This window comes from Osmia bicornis, chromosome 13 (genome assembly GCF_907164935.1).
Source record: "Osmia bicornis bicornis chromosome 13, iOsmBic2.1, whole genome shotgun sequence".
NCBI lineage: Eukaryota > Metazoa > Arthropoda > Insecta > Hymenoptera > Megachilidae > Osmia > Osmia bicornis.
In genome coordinates this window covers 736,613-755,012 of record NC_060228.1, presented here as the reverse complement: position 1 = coordinate 755,012, position 18,400 = coordinate 736,613, and the positions used below count along the sequence as shown (strand labels likewise).

Below are 18,400 nucleotides of genomic sequence, written 5' to 3'. Positions count from 1 at the left end.
GGATCCCCCTAGGCGAACCGAGACGCTCGACCAGGAAGCCGTGTAATATGATCCGAACCGTAATATTGGTGTGACTAATACTAATTCAACGATAAAACTTTTTTATTTTTAACTTTTTCTTAATGAAATTTTTACTAACGCATTGGTGAGATTTTTCTGATTAAAATGATACCAAACACGATATAGTTTGAATTATATTTATTTATTTATTCAGAATATGCTGCGGTAATGCCACGAATGATCGGTAATGAGCAAGAGCCGTTATTCCATGTTTGATTGTGAGTCGAGCAACACACGGTGCGATTGATAGCAAAAATTGAAAAAGTAACTAAGTCGTGGTATTTTCAGTGTTAGATTTGTATTCCACGAAAAAATAAATATCTAAAATTACCACAATAGTACATATATACAAATTTGTCCACTGCTTGACACAGTCTGCGACCTTTCAGAATATTCGGGGTCTGTTTTCTGTTATAAAGTCTTGCCATAAAACCTTGAAAAAGAAAGGACAGTCAATGATGGGCCATGATGGGGTATGTGCGGGCAATGACGCACTCAGAATTTGTTCTTGGAGGGAGCTAAGTTGAACGAATACAAATATTTTTAATACAAAAAACAGTGTTATTAATATGTGACATAAACAGTAACACTAATTTAATTAGGAACAGATTTTGGAAAATTTTCTGTTGTTCTCCTTTCTTTTTCTTTGGGGGATGCTAGAGCCCCTTAGCCCCCCCTTGAGTGCACCAGTGTCAGCGCGGGGTATGCAAGGATGCGAACTTTCAAACGTTTGGGGCGTTCGACTCTGTTCACCACATGGCAGAATAAGGGAATACACTAAGCGCTTAGTATGTCATTCTCTGTTAAAAATGCCTACTTCCGCTACCTGTGAAAAAGGTAAAAATGCCCACCTGTTAACAGTCTGCTAAGAGACGAGTCTCTGTTAACAGTTAAATGATATTTTTGGTTTAAGAATCATTATTTTATAAATATAACAGTAATTTTCGAATTATTTTTCATTCAGTTCTTGTATTTCTTCAGAATGTTATATATCAAATATTCTTATTTTTCATATATTTATTTAGTATCGATTATTACAATAATTGTATTATTGTATTACAATAAGAATGTAATACAATTATAAGGTAAAATATAATTGTTTTCCAAGCAGCACCGACGAGATAATTATTGTACTGTGGCAAAGCTAAATCATCTCGTTGGTGGTATAAGAGTTTTTTTCGGTGGTAGAATGGGTAATATCACTATTCTACATTATCCATTATTCCTATTTACCGATCGTACCCCAGGCCCACTGGGCCCACTTGGCGGGCCGAACTTTAACACAGGGGCTGGCAGTCTTTAACAGTATCTCGTCGGTGCCTTGGGGTACCGGGTACTCCAATAATGACGCCCCATCGGTAACATAGGCATGTTTAGTCTTCTTGTATCTGTAGTCACTGAGCGAACTAAGAGTTGTTAAAAATATTTTGCTAGACTTTAACGTTGAAACGTATGAACCTATAAAAATCTATGAGGATAATTCGGGTGCGATAAACATAGCCAAGTTCGGTAATTTTACTAAAAATTCGAAATACATTGAAACACATTACCATTTTGTGAATGAAAGTTACGTCAAGAAAATAATTGATATTGTAAAAGTAGACTCTGACGAAAACATCGCAGATATTCTAACTAAGCCTTTGGGGCGGAGCAAATTCGAGAAATTTAGAGATATGTTAAATGTAAAGTAGTTTGTAGGTTTTGAATAATGCAAAGTAGTATATAAGAATAAGTTTAAAATGTTGAAAGAAATATAAATTTAAAGAGGTGTGTTGAGAGAAGGGTATTTTTTTATTATAAACACTCGAGGCCCCTCTCGGGCCTATGTGTGTCTCTCTTTATTATAAAACATACAAAAATTTTATAGATACAAGTATAAGTATTAATGGTTTATCTATGTTACTTTGTACATTCTAGGAACTTTCGTTTCTTGCTATTGCTCATAAATCTAATCCCTAAACTCTATCTTCTTACAAACTATATACAAGCTAATCGAGGTTTACATCTATGTACAATTATAACTTAGTCTTTGGATATGTAAATCACAATTTCAAACTGTTTTTAATTAAGAAAACTTCAATAATTTTTAAGGCCGAAATGTTTGGTGTTACTAGAAGAGTATCTATTGAGAATGGCGGTGACACTCCTTTTGCTCTGAGCTGTTGTAACATTTCTTTCCTGTATTCACGTGTCAGAGTGCAATCCCAGAGAATGTGGTCAATGTCTTCCATAGGGTAGCCACATTGACACCTAGTATCTTGAGCCATGCCAACCCTTGCCAAAGAGGCCTTAAGGTGAAAGTGGTTAGCTCTTGCCCTGTTTATCCAAACCGTTGTGTGTCTTGACAGATTTTTATTGTGGAACCAAGGCTGTGCCTTAGATTTTGCATAAAATTCCCTGAAGTATTTCGTCCCTTTGTATCTGCCTTGCCTTGTCAACTCAATATCAGCGCTATCCTTAATCTTTTGTTTAAGGAGGGGAAAAACGTCGGTATATGGGACCTGACTTAGTTGTTTTACTATCGATTGTGCTGCAGCTTTGGCATGCCTGTCTGCCAGCTCATTCCCTTCAATCCCTCTATGAGCCGGTACCCACATAACTACAACTTCCTGGTTTGGTGCATTAACTTTGAATTGTCGAAGAGAGCTTTTAATATTGATGATGTGCCTGTTCGTTTGTGGACCGATACCTGGGTTGAACAAAGTTTGTACCAGGCTGAGTGAGTCTGTACAGATCACGTATGAATGTTGGTGGTACCTATTTATATAGTCAGTGGCCAATTCCAATGCTATACATTCTGCAGTGAAGATCGAAGCTTGGTTAGGTAGGGTGATTTTACCAATGTAATTGTCCTGAGGAATAACACATGCTGCGCCAACCGATGGAGAGTTGTCGAATTTCGACCCATCTGTGTAAATTATTTTGTGATTTTGATATTTATTATGTATAGTATCCTGGAAGATTTCCATCGGGTTTGGAGTGTTTCTTGATTTGGATATGAACTCTGTTTCTATTTTTGGTTGAGTGTATTGTGTAGCATATTCAGCTGTGTTGATTCCTAGGTTGGGTAGTCTTACTAGGAGAGGAGTGAATTCTTCTATTAAATTGATGATCCGCACCAATGGTCTGTCCTTATCTATCTCAGGGTTAGAAATATGCTCTTGGTTCCTGTATACCTCACAGAAGTCTGCCAAAACTTTTATAAAGGGATTCGCTCCATTTGTAAGTACTTTCAACACATACCTGGAGCCCAGGTAGCTAGTGCGATCCTTAATACTTAGAAGTTTGGTCTCACCAAGAATAACATTAGTTGGGGTGGATCTTCTATACCCCATCGCCAGTCTTAAGGCCTCCATTTGGATACCTTCCAATTGAGCCCTGGATCTATTGTCAGAGGGAAGGTACCACATACTGCCATATTCTATTCTAGATCTAATAAGAGTTTTATAAATGATTATCAACGATTGAGGGTCACAACCCCACCACGTTCCCCTGAGAAACTTGATGACGTTTAGAGTTTTGTTACACTGGGTAAGTACTGCCTGTACATGTTCCCTAAATTTAAATTTATGGTCTATGTTTACTCCTAGATATTTTGCTACCGGCCTGGAATTTATGGTGTGTCCACCCAGGGTTATATCTGCTTGGACCGGTTTGTGAGGAGACCTCCCAAAGGACAGCAGCTCCGTTTTTTCTGTTGAGAGGTTAAATCCTATGCTTTCCAGATTGTTCTTAATTACATTGACCGCGTTTTGGAGTTGTGATCTGAGATCATGTAAATTACTATTTTGTGAGATGACCGCTATGTCGTCAGCGAATAACGTAACTGTCACCCCTTCTGGTATGCCGTCCGTAACACTGCTTATGTAGAGACTGAAGAGGAGCGGGCTCAGTACACCCCCTTGAGGGACACCCTTATGTACTCTTAGAACCTGATGCGTTATCTCTAGATACTCACTTCCATGAAATGCAGTGCTTCTGTCAGTCATCCATTCTGCAATGAAGTTGTAGGCATTACCAGTGATATTTAATTCTTTAAGTTTGCACAGAAGGATGTCTCTTTGTACGTTGTCGAATGCACTTTCAATGTCCAAAAAAGCTGCTACTTGTTAGCACGATGACCAGTGTCTACCAAAGTAGTTAGGATCCCCAAATTATCCATGCAGGACCTACCCCGTCTAAATCCAGCCTGCATGTGCGGGATCAGGTTACAGAATTCACACCAGTGCTGAAGTCTATTATTGATCAGTCTTTCCATGAGTTTGCAAGCACAGGACGATAAGGTAATGGGTCTGAGACGTTTACCATCCTGTTTTGGGATAAAGAAAACTGAGGATTTTTTCCAATCCTCCGGTAAGCTTGAACCTCTGTACAAGTCATTGTAAATGTCCAATAGTATAAGTTTACACTTGCTTGATAGTTGTTGTATCATGTTATATTCTATATTGTCTGGACCTGGGGCTGATGAAGTCTTGCATTGGTTTATGGCAACCAGGAATTCCGTGAAGTCGAACGATTGATCTAAAAATGGATTTTCTTCAGCGTGACTTTTGACTGGAGGAGCACTGGGCACCCAAGGAGGGCAGATTTTGTTAACAGCCTGCTGCTCCAGATCGTGGGCTTGTCCTTGCGGCATCGATGAGGTGGATACCCACCTTGATTTGAATTTACGAATGGTGTTCCAGAAATGTTTTATATTTGAGCTGTGACTAAGCTTACTTGCAAATGTTCTGAAGGCCGATCTTTTCTTATTTTCTAAAATTTTGGTAGCTTCAGCTACTTGCTTCTTGTGGGCAATCCAGTCCTCAGTTTTTAAGGTATGCAGCCACTTCTTCAGCGAGGCTTTTCTTTTCCTGACTGCTTTGTCACAGTCCAAGTCCCACCAAGGTGCAGGATTACCTTTGCGACAGATGCTTGCTTGCTTTTCAGAGTTTCTTCTTTTGCTCGGAGTGTGTTTGACCACGGCATTCTTCATTGTGTCCATGAAGATTTCATATTTCCGGATTACTGGGAGGTTTACATAGGTTTCCGTGAAGAATGTATCCCAATAGATGTCCATCTCAGTTCTATATTGTTGCCAATCCGTTCTTGTTGTGGAAAGCCTATTGGTTTTCCTGAAATGGAGTTGTTTTTTAATTTCAATTGTCGCTTCGATAGGAAAATGATCGGATCCAAACGTGTCCTCCAATTGTCTGGTATCCACCAGATACGCAATATCTGTGGTTGTGATAAAAAGGTCTATGTTGGATTTCGTGGAGTATCTGCTGTCTATTCTTGAAAAGCTATCGATATTGTGGACTATCATACTGTGGTCCGTTAGTATTTTCTCCAGGTTTTCCCCTGCCGCATTCACCGTGTTGTTATTCCACATGGGATGATGAGCATTAAAATCTCCTGCTAGAACTAGATTACCTCTGTTTTTGAGAGATTCAACGACTTTGTTCCATGCACTCTTGTTCATCTGATCCTGGGGAGGTCTGTAACAACCTGCTACAACAATGTTATGTGTCAAGTTGGTGGTTTCCAGAGCTATCATTTCTCCATCCAGAAGATCCGAATCTGGGATGCTCACAGGGACAAACTTTATATCCTTGCGGATAACTAATGCTGTCCCTCCACCATTTCTGCCATGAGGCCGATCTTTTCTTAAAATATTGTGCTTAGGTAAGGAGAAATGATATCCTTCCTTAAGCCAGGTTTCTGTAAGAATTACAATATCGTATTCACTACAGATCTTGATAAGCTCCTCCTTTTTGTTCAGAATGCTGCGACAATTCCAAAGTAGTAGCTTTAAATGGGACATAATTTATGATGATTTTTTACTAATTGCTCCTTTGTATTGTTTGATATTATGGTCCTTTGATGTTTTTGGAGTAGTGCCTATCGAAAGGTGAATTTGGTTTTTATTAACGTCACTTCTCCCTGCTGGGGAGTCTATTAGTTTAATTTTATGAGAAGTGATTGGGCGGTGATGCTGAAGAACTACTTTTTGCTGAATAAGCTTTGTGTTCGATGTCTCCAACTCCTTGCAAGTGGACAAGGGTATAGGAGAGACAATTGGAGTGTTTTGTGGTGTTATTTCTTTTGTTGGGTTGGTGTTTACCATGATTGGATTAGATTTCCTGCTCCATTTTTCTTCAATGATAGAAGGACGGGCATGCCCGCCTATCTGTTTTAGCTTGAATTCATTATCCGTGGATACCGGTACTAGCGCTGGGAAGTTTTTTTTGTCAAGTCTAATCTGGGAAGGGGTGATAGAATGGCCTGAGTGAAGGCTTTCTACAGATGTGTTTTTAATAATCTCCTTGGCTTCCCAGTAGCCCACACTTTGGTACGCCATAGTTTCCTGAATTTCCTTATTATATTTGTAAACGTTGCACTCATGTGCAAACGTCTTGTGTGTTCCTTTGCAATGTAGGCAACTGAGCTTGTCACCAGGCTTACAGGGATGAGTGTCCTCCGGGTCAGCATCACCACACACTTGGCAGACGCAGGTGCTTCTGCATCGACTTGATGTGTGTCCATACTTCATGCACTTGAAGCACATTTTAAGCGCCTCAATGTAAATGTGGACCTGAATGTTCAGAATCCCATATATTTTGAGGTGATTCGGCAAAGTATTACCCTCAAAGGTAACTAACACAGTTTCGCTGGGCAACCAGCTTACTTTTTTATTCTCTTGATCGTATGTTTTCCTATTGAGTCTAATAGCGTTAATTATTTTGACCGGTGATTCTGATTTATAGATGATTTCTTCCATGAAGACATCAAGAGGGATCTCTCTTATAAGACCCCTTTTTTCAATCCTGTAATGTGGAATGAAAGCCTCCAAGTCACTTGCTTCGGATTTTACTTTGTGTACAAATGAGTTGGCCAGCTCCTTGCTGGGAAATTTAAGATCAGCTGCTCCGTTTCCTCTGGCTTTCATATCGGTAACCCCCGCATTCATGAGATTTACAGCTTTGGCAATGTGTATGAGGTTTTGCGCTCTAGAACGTTTTGGCATTTGTTTCTTGAGTTTAACTTCCACGAAGGCTGGACCCACATGGCTATTCGGATAGAGGTTAGTCCTCTTTTCTGTCTTAGCGTCATCTCTTGCGTTTGCCATTTTCTCCTTTTTGTTGATTTCCAAGAGTTCTTCTGAACCTTTTCTTTTAAGGGGGTAGGTGTTACTCATTTGTTTCATATTATTGGTCTTGGAACTTTTGCCTTTTATACCGGTCAGAGATGTTGTCTCCGCCATTACGGCGTCCTCCTCGTTGCCCATGCCCCTCGGGCCGGGGTCCGAGGTATTCCCGACAGTATTTTGCCACTCCACTCTTCTTAGAAACCTTCTTCTTATATGGAATAGAATTATTTAGCGTCTAATCACTATAAGGTTAATCACAGCGACAAATTTTTAGATATATTCGCAAAAATACACTTTACCGGAGCATAGATCACCGATCCGCTCGATCGATTGTTGAGAGAAGGGTAAATTTATATTACGCGAGTGGCGACACCTCTCGCTACTATAGGAAGCGATGTAGATTGCGCAATTAGAACAGGCTTCCCACGGCACATGGAGACAGAAGCACGTGTTAGAACTCATGTATCAATTCCTTTTTGTTAATTCAATAAACCTTTTACTTATTATCAACAGCAATTCAGGACAACTGAATAAAAGTTAAATAAACAATTTGAAATAGTCCTCCTGAGTAGGCGCCATCTCCTAACCACTAGCTGAACTAAATTTGTCATGTGACTTGCTCTGTATTATCCACAAAATGGCGGAACTTGTCTGTGGGAATGCTTTCACGGGAATACACTTTTCGTCATTATATGAGAAGATTTTTATCTAAATAAGGGTTCATTACACTTAAAGAGGAAGGTTCAATGCAGAGCGGTCTGGTCACCATTTGAGTCGCAAAACTCTTTTAGTCATTTAAAAATACTTGGATTCTGCGGATGTATTTTGTCGATTTTTACTCTACTTTAGACACTCATATTATTAGATATGAACACAATCTCGTTGAACCATGACCGGACCGCCCTGCATTGGACCTTCCTCTTTCGAATGAGCCATCATCCAGCCCAAATCTTCTCCTGTGAGGACAAAAAGTGTATTCTCGTAAACCCCTTTTTAGGCCCATTTTTGCCGGTAATGTTACCTCGCTGTATTACCCACGTCTACCCCCTTAATTATTCAGTGCAATCAGAATTTAGAGTGACTTGTGAAGAAATTGCATTATTTTATTACTGTTACATTTCATTTGAACTATTAAAATACATTACGCACTTATTTACGGTAGAGTTTTTAAATAATGAATTTTTTAATGCGATCGCGCTATTTCCGAAAAAAATTCGAGAATGTCCTGTATAGTAAATTCAAGTGTTACCATACTGTCTGGATAACATCGTTGAATTAATTCTTCAATGTATATATACTGTGCAATAAATTCACCTTGCATTTCACGCCAAACAACCTAAAACGAATAAATATATACCATGAAAATAAAAAATACAGTAAAATATATTTTTTTTACTTACCTGTAATAAGTTTTCTTCTTCACACAGATGTTTCTCAACTTTTCTGTACAAATTTTCCAAACCCTTTTTAACTTCCCGAGCAGGATATTCTTTTACTACACGCCTAAGCTCTTGTTTACTAAAAGCCATTTGATAACTAACTTCAGATTCTTTAACTCCAGCACCAACTTTAGCTTGTACACCTTCAAAGAATAGCTGTAAGTATATTATGTATTATAATAATTTTTAAAATTAATCTTACAAATTAAGAAATATAAGTAACAAACATTAAGTTTTTCTAGAGGTCTTCCAAAATATTGTGTGACATATGCACGTAGAGCATCTTGATACTTTTGTTTTGCTTCTTTCCTTTCATGATCAAGAACAGATATTTTTAATTGTGATAGAAGGTCATACAGATGATGAAAATTTTCTAAAATTTAACAACTATTATATAAATAATATAAGTAAATAAAGAGACCAATGACAAATTAAAAAATCTTACCCATTTTAATAACTTCTTGTGGAGTTTTATGATGATCTCTACTGTGAATTACAATAGCTTCAAACATCGTACTCACTAATTTTGTATACCATTTTTCAAGGTCAACTTTTCTGTCTGAATTCTTGAAAATCTTTTCTGCTGTTCTTGCAAATGGCTCAAAATTTTCTACATATGGCAATATACCACATTTATTTCTACGATTAACTTTTGTATCACATAGAATTGATTGTAATTGTGCTTGCATGAATTTGTCAAACGCTCTTTTAACTTGAATTAAAGCAGAAGCGAACGTCATAGATAAAAAAGAGCCAGTATCTTGTGCTGACATAACATGTTGTGATAAACGTACTAAGACATACATACACCAACTAAAATGTTGAACTGTAAATTAGTACGAAAATAAATTTTGTTTGAAATGGTGTTAAGTAAATTTTATGACACAAACGCACAAACTATCAATTTTGTCCAGAAAATTGATAAAATTATTTAATTCAGTTTCCAATGATGGAAATATGGCTGCCATTGTAGCACGCACTTCTTCGTTAACTTGTCGTTCTAATCGTTTACTGGCAGTAGATGTTACTGATTCAGGACTTGCTGCTCCGTTACTAATATTATCTGTTTCTTCTATTTCACTGCTCTGACATATTCAAATAAATATTTAGCTCCAAACTGTTACAATATATTCAAACAAATAATTTACGTACTTTTGATGGGGAAAGAACAGAATCTAATTGCAAGAATAAAATACAGAAAGCTTGTTCTGCAAGACAAACTGGTTGCATTTGCGAAAGCATACAATCTAAAACTGAATCCAAAAGATTTCCTTCTCCTACAGGTGCCCATGTTTCACCACTCAATAGACAAATAGGTGCTGGGTTCAATAAATCTTCTGTTTTTTGACCACTAGATTTTGATGTGCTTGCTTAAAAAATACTTTTTTATTAAAGAAATAAACGTAATTTATTATTATTACAGATAAAAATAGGCATACCTTGGAAACGTTTACAAATAAGTTTATTTTTTGCTTCTTCAAAAAATCGTTTTAAATCTCTTTTGTACAACTTACTCATTGTATCTGTATAAACTTTGGTTAACTGCACAAAAGCCTTATTATCTAATGCTCTTAGTAACTGCATCAATTCAGTATATGGTTCAAGTTCCTGATGAACTGTTTGATGTGTTGGAAGAATTAAATCAGTTATTGACATTGACATATCCCCAACATCGTTACCCTACAAGATGCACGATATAGTTTAATATACATCTTTTTCAAAATTTTCGTTATTTATGTAAACAGATATACCAAATGTATGAAGAGATTATTTAGATGTCTGGCCACAATTATGGAAAATTTTGCTCTGAGTTTATCAAGTCGTCTTCTTTGTTCGGTGACTGCACTCAATTTGTCCAGTCCTGGTGGCAAAGAAGCAGTTACTGCTTTTAAAAGAACAGCACCTGCCTCACTAAGTTCTTCTTTGTCTCCTGGAAGCTCAGCTTCACTTAAAGTATGCTGATGAGTTGGTAAAATATCTAGTTGTAACTTACAAAATTAAAATTAAAAATTTTGTATAAAATACATGAAGTTGATTAAGCGCAGATAAAGTATTGTTAAATGTATTCATTGTTGTTATACATTTCGTATACTTTTAAAAATTACTTACAATTACTGTGTTTAATTGATCTAACAGAAGTCTGGCATTACTGTTAGCTGTATGGATAGCTTGATTTTTTTGGCCCACACGAGCCATAACCTCTCTGATTCTTCCAAGTGCTTCATCATAAGTTGCAAGACGAGCTTCAGCAACTGAAGCTTCAATTATTGCTTCTTCTATACTATTCATCAGCTGAGTTACACGTGTTTCCGATGCCAAAACTGATTGTACATTTTCCTACATATCAATAATTACAAACAAAATATAAAATTATTACATTAGGAAAAGATATAATTTGTATACACTATTTAATAACCTTATTTCCAAAATGCACAAATATATATGTAATTCTAAATTGTAACAGTACTTTTTTGCTGAAATTAATTAGTTTATCAAGATTCAACTTTACCCCATCTAGAATTGAGAGATCCTTAGATAGATTTTCCATAAATAATTCAGCATTAGAGACAGCATATTTGCAGTTTTCCATCATTTGTTTCAAATCAATAGCTTCCTTTTCAGTAATTGGTTGGTAATCGGATGAAATAGGTGATGTAAGAAGTTCTTATTTATTTATACATAAAATCATAAAATATGTATATACTATTTAAAGTAAAATACTTTCGTGGTGTAAATATTTACCTGGTGTGAAAGTAATACTGTCGCTTTCTTTCAAAGAACTGGGATCTATAAGCCATTCTTTTGGGATATTTTTAAATTGAGGTCTTTGTGCTAAATTACAAGAGTAAGTATATAAATTGCTTAAAAATGTTTTGCGCTCTTGCGCTGTTGTTGCAGCCCATTTATATATTTTATCTATATGAAATTCTATATCCATAGAATCATTTTTAACTCCATCTACAGTTTGAATATCATTTAATGACCATGACTGTTTCTTTTTAAATACATTTTTGTCATTTTTCTTTACTTGATACAAAAGTAAAGCTGAAGGTGTATCTGTTGTTGTAGTTAAACACAAGAAGCTGGTTTTTTTCTTTTTATATGCCTTACTAACATAGCATATACTTAATAATTTCTCATCACTAGGTGTGAATACTTCTCTTTGTAATGTATGTCTTATCGCTGCCATAATTGTAGTTATAGTTCAATTATGGCTAATATAAAACCATCACTGTTTTATTACTGTCGTACATTAATGAATTAATTTTAAAAAGTCTATAAAAATAAATGTTACTTCATATACAAAATTATAAAACTGTATAATTTCAAACTCTGGTCAACAATTTCTCAGTATCTAGTAGGTTAATATATCTTAATTTCAAATTTTCGTTTTTAATTCTATTATTAATTTTAAACTAATACAAGCACTTTAATGTTACATTAATAATAACATCTATCAATTTTAATCCTTCATAAATATTTGTCAAATAAAATTTTAGCCTTCTAGTACTTTCTTACACTTTCTTAGGTCACCGCAGGCCCTCCAAGCTCCTGTTGCGAACCTCGCTTGTATGTATGTGTGTGATATCATGTGAATTTAGCCGCAAGCTTGTAATCACTAGCGCTGAATGAAATGTAATGTTGCGAACCTCGCTTGTATGTATGTGTGTGATATCATGTGAATTTAGCCGCAAGCTTGTAATCACTAGCGCTGAATGAAATGTAATATGGCGACAATGCCATAAGAGTATGACTGCAGCATGTCTGCATTATGTTATATCAATGCTCATAAATTAGGAGCCAAAATTCAAAGGAATGTACAAACAATAGATAAGATATTGTAAAACTCTCAACACGGGTGATCGTGCTGGGAGAGAGTTGGAAATCCGGAGAAATAAGACTATCACACTTGAAATTTCTAAAGAGCTAATTTATTGCGGGCTGTATCTAATTCGTTAATCGTAACAAAAATCATGTTGGTTCTTGAAACTGTCGAAGTCTCTTCGACATCCTGTTTATTTACAGAGGGTCGTAAATTCTCTTAAGGGTTGCCTTGGCTCGCTAGCGCGAGACCTTTTGTTATCTTACGTTTTCTCTGGATCCCACGCTTTCTCTTAACACGTGTGCACGGAATCGTTCTCGAGTCTTGGCGGAGCACCACCATCTTCCGCTCGCCCAAGGGTGGACCGAAGCCAGGGAGAGGGACCGCCTCCGGACAGGGATGGGCCCCACCACCATTGGACCAGGGATGATCCTGAGGGAGGATTCAGGATCCAGCGAGGAGGGGATGGCAGCCAACTTCGATCGAGGATCTTCACCGCCAAGCTCAGAACGATTCAAAGCTTCAACCCGTTTGCATACATTCTTCATAAAAAGATAAAGTCTAAAAATAAAGAAACATAAACTATTATTCTTCCTTCAAAATAAAGTGTACTTTATTAAAACCCGCGCCGCGAGCAGAGTGCTTTAGCGCTCCACGGGCACCTTACCCACGTAGCATATATCCAAAAATCCCTAGACACCTGAAATCCACGCGCAACAGTAATATGGCGACAATGCCATAAGAGTATGGGCGGTATTCACAGTCGCAACTTATTTCTAAGCTGGGCTTAAACACATGCTTAAGACGTCGGCTAGATTCACAGTCGCCGAATAAGCAACGTCATAAGTCTGAGCTTAAACATTTGCTTAGAAAAGTAAATGCTTATTGGTGTAGATTCACAGTCGATGCTTAATAAAGTCTTAAGATCTTATGAATTCATAGTCGAATAAGTCCGCCTTATTTGTAGAAAACGAGTTCTTATTTGGCTTTATTGAGGTTAAATTTTTAAGTCGACGATATTGAGGACTTAAGCACGCGTTTGAAGTTGTTATTGTGCAGTGATGGGACGAGAGAGAGTAGGTTAGGGTACACGAATACGGTAAAAGAGATTGTGTTTGCGGTATTATGCTACTGCAAGTTTTTAAGTAAGTCATAAATATATATCAGTATCACTACTCTTAAAAGAAGTAGAAAAAAATAAAAATTATCTATATATATATATGTACTGTAATTGTAGCTTATTCTGGTGGACACAATGAATGTTTCTCAGCCCACAGTCTCCTGTATAGTATTTAGGGTGAGTTTACTAATAGGCAGTCTGATGACGGAGTATATCAAGTTTCCCAGGGATCCGGACAATTCCACTCAAAATTGCAGATTATTCAATAATCTGGGACAGGGAAACGGAGCTATTGGTTTACCAGGTGTGGATTTTATATCATTATAACTTTTTCTATATACACATATACATACATACATACATATACAATGTAATTGATTTACCAGGTGTGGATGGCGCTATTGATTGCACCCACATTAGATTAACAGCATTCAACAACATGGAAGAAATGTACAGAAATAGAAAAGGATATTTTTCATGACACCCCTGCGGAATCCACAGACTGAAGAAGAAATAAGGTAATACTGATACTGTTTTACTTGTTTATTTACTTGTTTACTCGACTGATTGATGCACAAATTAACATTAAATTATTTGATCGACACAGGTACAATGAAATCCAGATCAGGACCCGACAGATAGTAGAAAGAACGTTCGGTGTTTGGCATTCTTGTAGAAGAAGATGAAATTGAAAACCAGAATGAAGATGGAGAAGAATTACTAGGAAACGTGGAAAATGTTAATGGCATTGATGGATTTGCTACACGTAAAGCACTGATTGACTGTATGTTTCATTGTGTAATTGTGTCAAACGAAATGTAATAAGGGGTTTTTCATGCCGCAAGGCTTTTTCCCCTTATTGTGTCTATGGAGCCAATAAATAATCATTATTCTTTCAGCACAAATTGGTTTAATTTATTGATTAAAATACCCCCATCCTCAGTCATATCACAACCTATACCTTAAACCACAGGATTTTTGCAATATCTTTTGCAATCACATACTGCTGATTTATTAATGATCTTCAATAATCGATAAGTTTGCTACAACTACTTTTATTTCATTTTTTAGGATTCATAATCAATACAAAGAATTACATATAAATTTTTCTTTTAAATAATTTCAGTCGTAAGTTTAATTTTGTGTTATTTTGTGTTCGTATTTCACAATGAAACTTTAAATATAAGAGATTTTTATAACGTATGTGATAACAGTAATAATAAAATTGTTACTTTCTCAATTGAATTGATTTTGACTTAATAAATTTGGCTCTGTCTATTGCACGCTCAATTATTTGAATTAATTCAAGCGATAGCGTTAAAATTCAATTCAAAAAGCGCCGCTCTAACAAATAATGCTACAGTTTCAAAAATCATTTTTATTGGTTGTTACAGTAGAAAATCGACGGAAATAGCCGAACGTCAAATAAGCATTGCTTAACCACGGACTTTACTAAGCAAAGCTTATTCATCGTTTTCTTAACTAAGTCGGTCTTATTCTCCGACTCTGAATACATAGCGACTTAAGCATTGCTTATTCGAATAAGATGATCTTTGTAAAGAACGTCTTAAGTCCTCAATTAAGTTGCGACTCTGAATACGGCCCTATGACTGCAGCATGTCTGCATTATGTTACATCAATGCTCATAAATTAGGAGCCAAAATTCAAAGGAATGTACAAACAATAGATAAGATATTGTAAAACTCTCAACACGGGTGATCGTGCTGGGAGAGAGTTGGAAATCCGGAGAAATAAGACTGTCACACTTGAAATTTCTAAGAAACTAATTTATTGCGGGCCGTATCTAATTCGTTACTCTTAACGAATATCATGTTGGTTCTTGAAACTGTCGAAGTCTCTTTGACATCCTGCTTATTTACAGAGGGTCGTAAATTCTCTTAAGGGTTGCCTTGACTCGCTAGCGCCAGACCTTTTATCTTCCGTTTCCTCTGGATCCCACGCTTTCTCTTAGCACGTGTGCACGGAATCGTTCTCGAGTCTTGGCGGAGCACCACCATCTTCCGCTCGCCCAAGGGTGAACCGAAGCCAGGGCAAAGAGGAGGTTATAACAAGAGGCGACACTCCCGGCGGCACCTTTGATGTTGAGGTTTTGCTGTCCCTTTAAATGGGTAGGATTAACGAGCGGGAAGTTTGAATGAGTTGGATGTATTACTCTTTATAACTAGAAATTTTTTTGTGTAGTCAATTTTTCTGTATATTATTAATCGAAGTATTTACATTAATTTTACATAATTGAAAAGTGGGAAAGTAAAAAATATAATAAAATGATAGTATTAGAAAATATATTTGAACATAAATAACACAATTATACAATAAGATTTGGGAAGGTTCTCGAAAATATATTTGAACATACATTACACAATTATACAATAGTAGGAGGGAAGGTTTCGGATGATATATTTCAACATAAATTATACAATTATACAATAGTAGGAGGAAAGGTTTCGGATGATATATTTGAACATAAATTTACAAATTTAATACAATATGAAGTTTCCTATCTTTTCTAATACAAGTTTTAAAATCCCTATTGCTGTATGTAAGAGTATAATAAATTCTTAATCTAATAAATAACTTTAATAAATATTGTAAAGGAAAATTGTCGCAAGGGTGAATAAAACCAGTAACATTTCTACATAAATCATACATATTTTTCCCTACATGGGTGCGAGGTAAAATAGAATGTGCGTTTGAAAAAAAGATGTTTTCTAAAGTAAATAAATGATTGTAAAAAGATGCTTCTGGATTTCTTAGTGCACCATAAAAATTGCCGATAATATTTTGGCCCAACAAAATACAATGATATTGCGAACTTTTTAAAATCTTCCGTATAACGCCTACCGTGAACATTTCTATTATTTTGAATAACTTGCATATTAACAAAATTAATTATTTTGGGGGATAAAAATATTTTGCATAAACCCTGAAACGTACTTAAACTAGACTCATTATTTCCAAGTTCTAACACTTCCGCTTTTAGCTCTAAATTCTCGCGTTCTAAATTAGAAATTTCATTCTCAAGCTTACGCTGCCTCGGTGTCCCTGCAGATATCGATGCTGGCGTCTGAACACGCATCAAAGCCGATTGATGTAATGTTTCCCTGATGAGATGGACCTGAAATTGCTAAAGAACAAACATATAAGATCAAAAATATTTATTCTCATTTATCTAAATTATTTGTTCTTATGTATTTATATATTAAACTCTTATTATGTACTTAAATGTATTTTTACCTGCTATGTCTACGACACGAATTTTTGCTGGAGGCTGAAACTCAGGATTATTACCGCTCTCTTCTTGAATATTTGTATCTGATATGAAAATAAGAGATCAATATATTACTCAATTACTACAATTAAATGGTTAATACAATTAATACTTGTATAATATTCATACCAGACTCAATCTGCTTTGGAACTGCTGTTGGTAATAACCTGGACTTGGAAGGACCCATGTACATTTTCTTTTCGAAATGGTTACTACATACTCTGCGGGTCTTGTGGTAGTGTTGATATTCCAAAGACGGAAGATCTTCTCTACCACATGCCTGAAGCCAGAGCTTGCATCTAAAGAACATAATGATATAAATATATATACTTGAAGCATGTTATTGTTCCAAGATTTATGTTTCTATAGTACCTAAGTTCTTATATTGTTACACACATATGACTTTATAATACTTACAAGTCTCCATTCTTAAGAAATCTAAAAAAATGTACTCCTTCCCCTCCTCGATTGAATCTTGCTGTACAATTTTTGTAAGAGCATGAAACTCCACTTCGTTTTGGAGCACTCATGTTGATATTTAAAAAATGCTGCAAACAAAAAACAGAAAACAGAAAACAGAAACCAGAAAATAGAAAATAGAAAATAGAAAGCACAAAGCAGAAAACACACAGCAGAAAGTAGAAAACGGAACAAAATCGTAGAACAAGAAACGATATCTGATAAATATACAAACCTCACGGTTGTACGTTTCCAACAGAAATGACCAAGCCACAGTGCACTTCGTATCTACCTGGTACCTGCCAGGTAAGTACGGAAATTCCCGGTTCAGGACGGTCTGAAATGCCATAAACTCTTGCTTTTTGGAGCATTCTAACAAAGAAGTTTCCACAATATAGGTTATGTACGCGAATCCACAGTACAAACTTGTCGCGCGCTCACGACTGTTCACGGTCAAAACCGAAGATTGCCGAATGGCCCTTTAAATGGGTAGGATCACTTTGTCTCACTCTACAAGTAGTTTCTCTCTCAGAGTGTCGCCTCTTAAGGCTGGTTCAGACACGGCTAGTAATTTAGTCGAGTGGGGAGTAGCTACTTACTACTAAACCGTTTAGTGCATAGAAAAGTGTCCGGACTAGTACAGTTGAGCTTTGAAAATCAAGAGTTCAAGATATACCCTTGACTAAAGAAATGCGTCCGGACAGGTCTGTCCCGAAGGCTAGTTAGTGGTGGGAGAAGCCTACTCGACCAGCAAAATCCAATGAAACGGATCGACTCGACTAAACCGTTTTACTAAACTACTCGACTAAACTCTAGTGTCCATACACTAAACTACTCGCCACTCGACTAAACTACTAGCCGTGTCTGAACCAGCCTTTATTATACTTACTCTTTGGCCAGGGAGAGGGACCGCCTCCGGACAGGGATGGGCCCCACCACCATTGGACCAGGAATGATCCTGAGGGAGAATTCAGGATCCAGCGAGGAGGGGATGGCAGCCAACATCGATCGAAGATCTTCACCGCCAAGCTCAGAACGATTCAAAGCTTCAACCCGTCTTGATTCAATTTCTGGAAAGAAT

The 18,400-nt window shown here is 36.5% G+C and overlaps 3 protein-coding genes and 1 long non-coding RNA gene across 5 annotated transcripts; 1 reads left to right on the top strand and 3 right to left on the bottom strand.

The window, feature by feature from the left end:
* Positions 1 to 2,102: 2,102 nt before the first annotated feature.
* On the bottom strand, positions 2,103 to 4,049 carry LOC123988423. Its single transcript, XM_046288449.1, has one exon. The coding sequence runs from the start codon at positions 4,047 to 4,049 to the stop codon at positions 2,103 to 2,105; it is 1,947 nt and encodes a 648-aa protein (XP_046144405.1).
* Positions 4,050 to 8,271: 4,222 nt separating this feature from the next.
* LOC114881757 (exocyst complex component 1) lies at positions 8,272 to 12,206 on the bottom strand. 2 transcript variants are annotated; one of them, XM_029198615.2, is made up of 11 exons: positions 11,371 to 12,206; positions 11,138 to 11,292; positions 10,738 to 10,965; positions 10,380 to 10,616; positions 10,068 to 10,308; positions 9,781 to 9,998; positions 9,523 to 9,713; positions 9,074 to 9,441; positions 8,856 to 9,001; positions 8,590 to 8,784; positions 8,272 to 8,525 (listed from the first exon to the last, which is right to left on the bottom strand). In XM_029198615.2, exons 1-11 carry the CDS (start codon positions 11,816 to 11,818, stop codon positions 8,373 to 8,375), a joined length of 2,580 nt encoding a protein of 859 aa, XP_029054448.1. In that variant the 5' UTR covers positions 11,819 to 12,206; the 3' UTR covers positions 8,272 to 8,372. The 2 variants fall into 2 exon arrangements, with proteins under 2 accessions (XP_029054448.1, XP_029054449.1); XM_029198616.2 differs by lacking the exon at positions 8,272 to 8,525 and having other exon boundaries at positions 8,596 to 8,771.
* Positions 12,207 to 13,216: 1,010 nt separating this feature from the next.
* On the top strand, positions 13,217 to 14,278 carry LOC123988442. Its single transcript, XR_006830051.1, has 4 exons — positions 13,217 to 13,596; positions 13,689 to 13,875; positions 13,958 to 14,089; positions 14,179 to 14,278. It is a non-coding gene; the product is annotated as an uncharacterized LOC123988442 (long non-coding RNA).
* A 1,579-nt stretch (positions 14,279 to 15,857) lies between these two features.
* On the bottom strand, positions 15,858 to 17,893 carry LOC114882025. The gene is made up of 5 exons (XM_029198909.2): positions 17,555 to 17,893; positions 17,278 to 17,408; positions 16,990 to 17,159; positions 16,827 to 16,904; positions 15,858 to 16,716 (listed from the first exon to the last, which is right to left on the bottom strand). The coding sequence occupies exons 1-5, from the start codon at positions 17,666 to 17,668 to the stop codon at positions 16,616 to 16,618; spliced, it is 594 nt and encodes a 197-aa protein (XP_029054742.2). The 5' UTR covers positions 17,669 to 17,893; the 3' UTR covers positions 15,858 to 16,615.
* Between the last annotated feature and the right edge of the window lie 507 nt (positions 17,894 to 18,400).

Excerpts from the sequence above, each read along its gene's own strand:
- LOC114882025 (XM_029198909.2), bottom strand. The coding sequence starts at position 17,668 with ATGGCATTTCAGACCGTCCTGAACCGGGAATTTCCGTACTTACCTGGC. Across the intron at positions 17,160-17,277 it reads TTTCTTAAGAATGGAGACTT|ATGCAAGCTCTGGCTTCAGG; the intron begins GTAAGTATTATA and ends TATGTTCTTTAG. Across the intron at positions 16,905-16,989 it reads TCCAAAGCAGATTGAGTCTG|ATACAAATATTCAAGAAGAG; the intron begins GTATGAATATTA and ends TTTTCATATCAG.
- LOC123988423 (XM_046288449.1), bottom strand. The coding sequence starts at position 4,049 with ATGACTGACAGAAGCACTGCATTTCATGGAAGTGAGTATCTAGAGATA.
- LOC114881757 (XM_029198615.2), bottom strand. The coding sequence starts at position 11,818 with ATGGCAGCGATAAGACATACATTACAAAGAGAAGTATTCACACCTAGT. Across the intron at positions 9,002-9,073 it reads ACAAGAAGTTATTAAAATGG|AAAATTTTCATCATCTGTAT; the intron begins GTAAGATTTTTT and ends GTTAAATTTTAG. Across the intron at positions 8,785-8,855 it reads GACCTCTAGAAAAACTTAAT|CTATTCTTTGAAGGTGTACA; the intron begins GTTTGTTACTTA and ends ATATACTTACAG.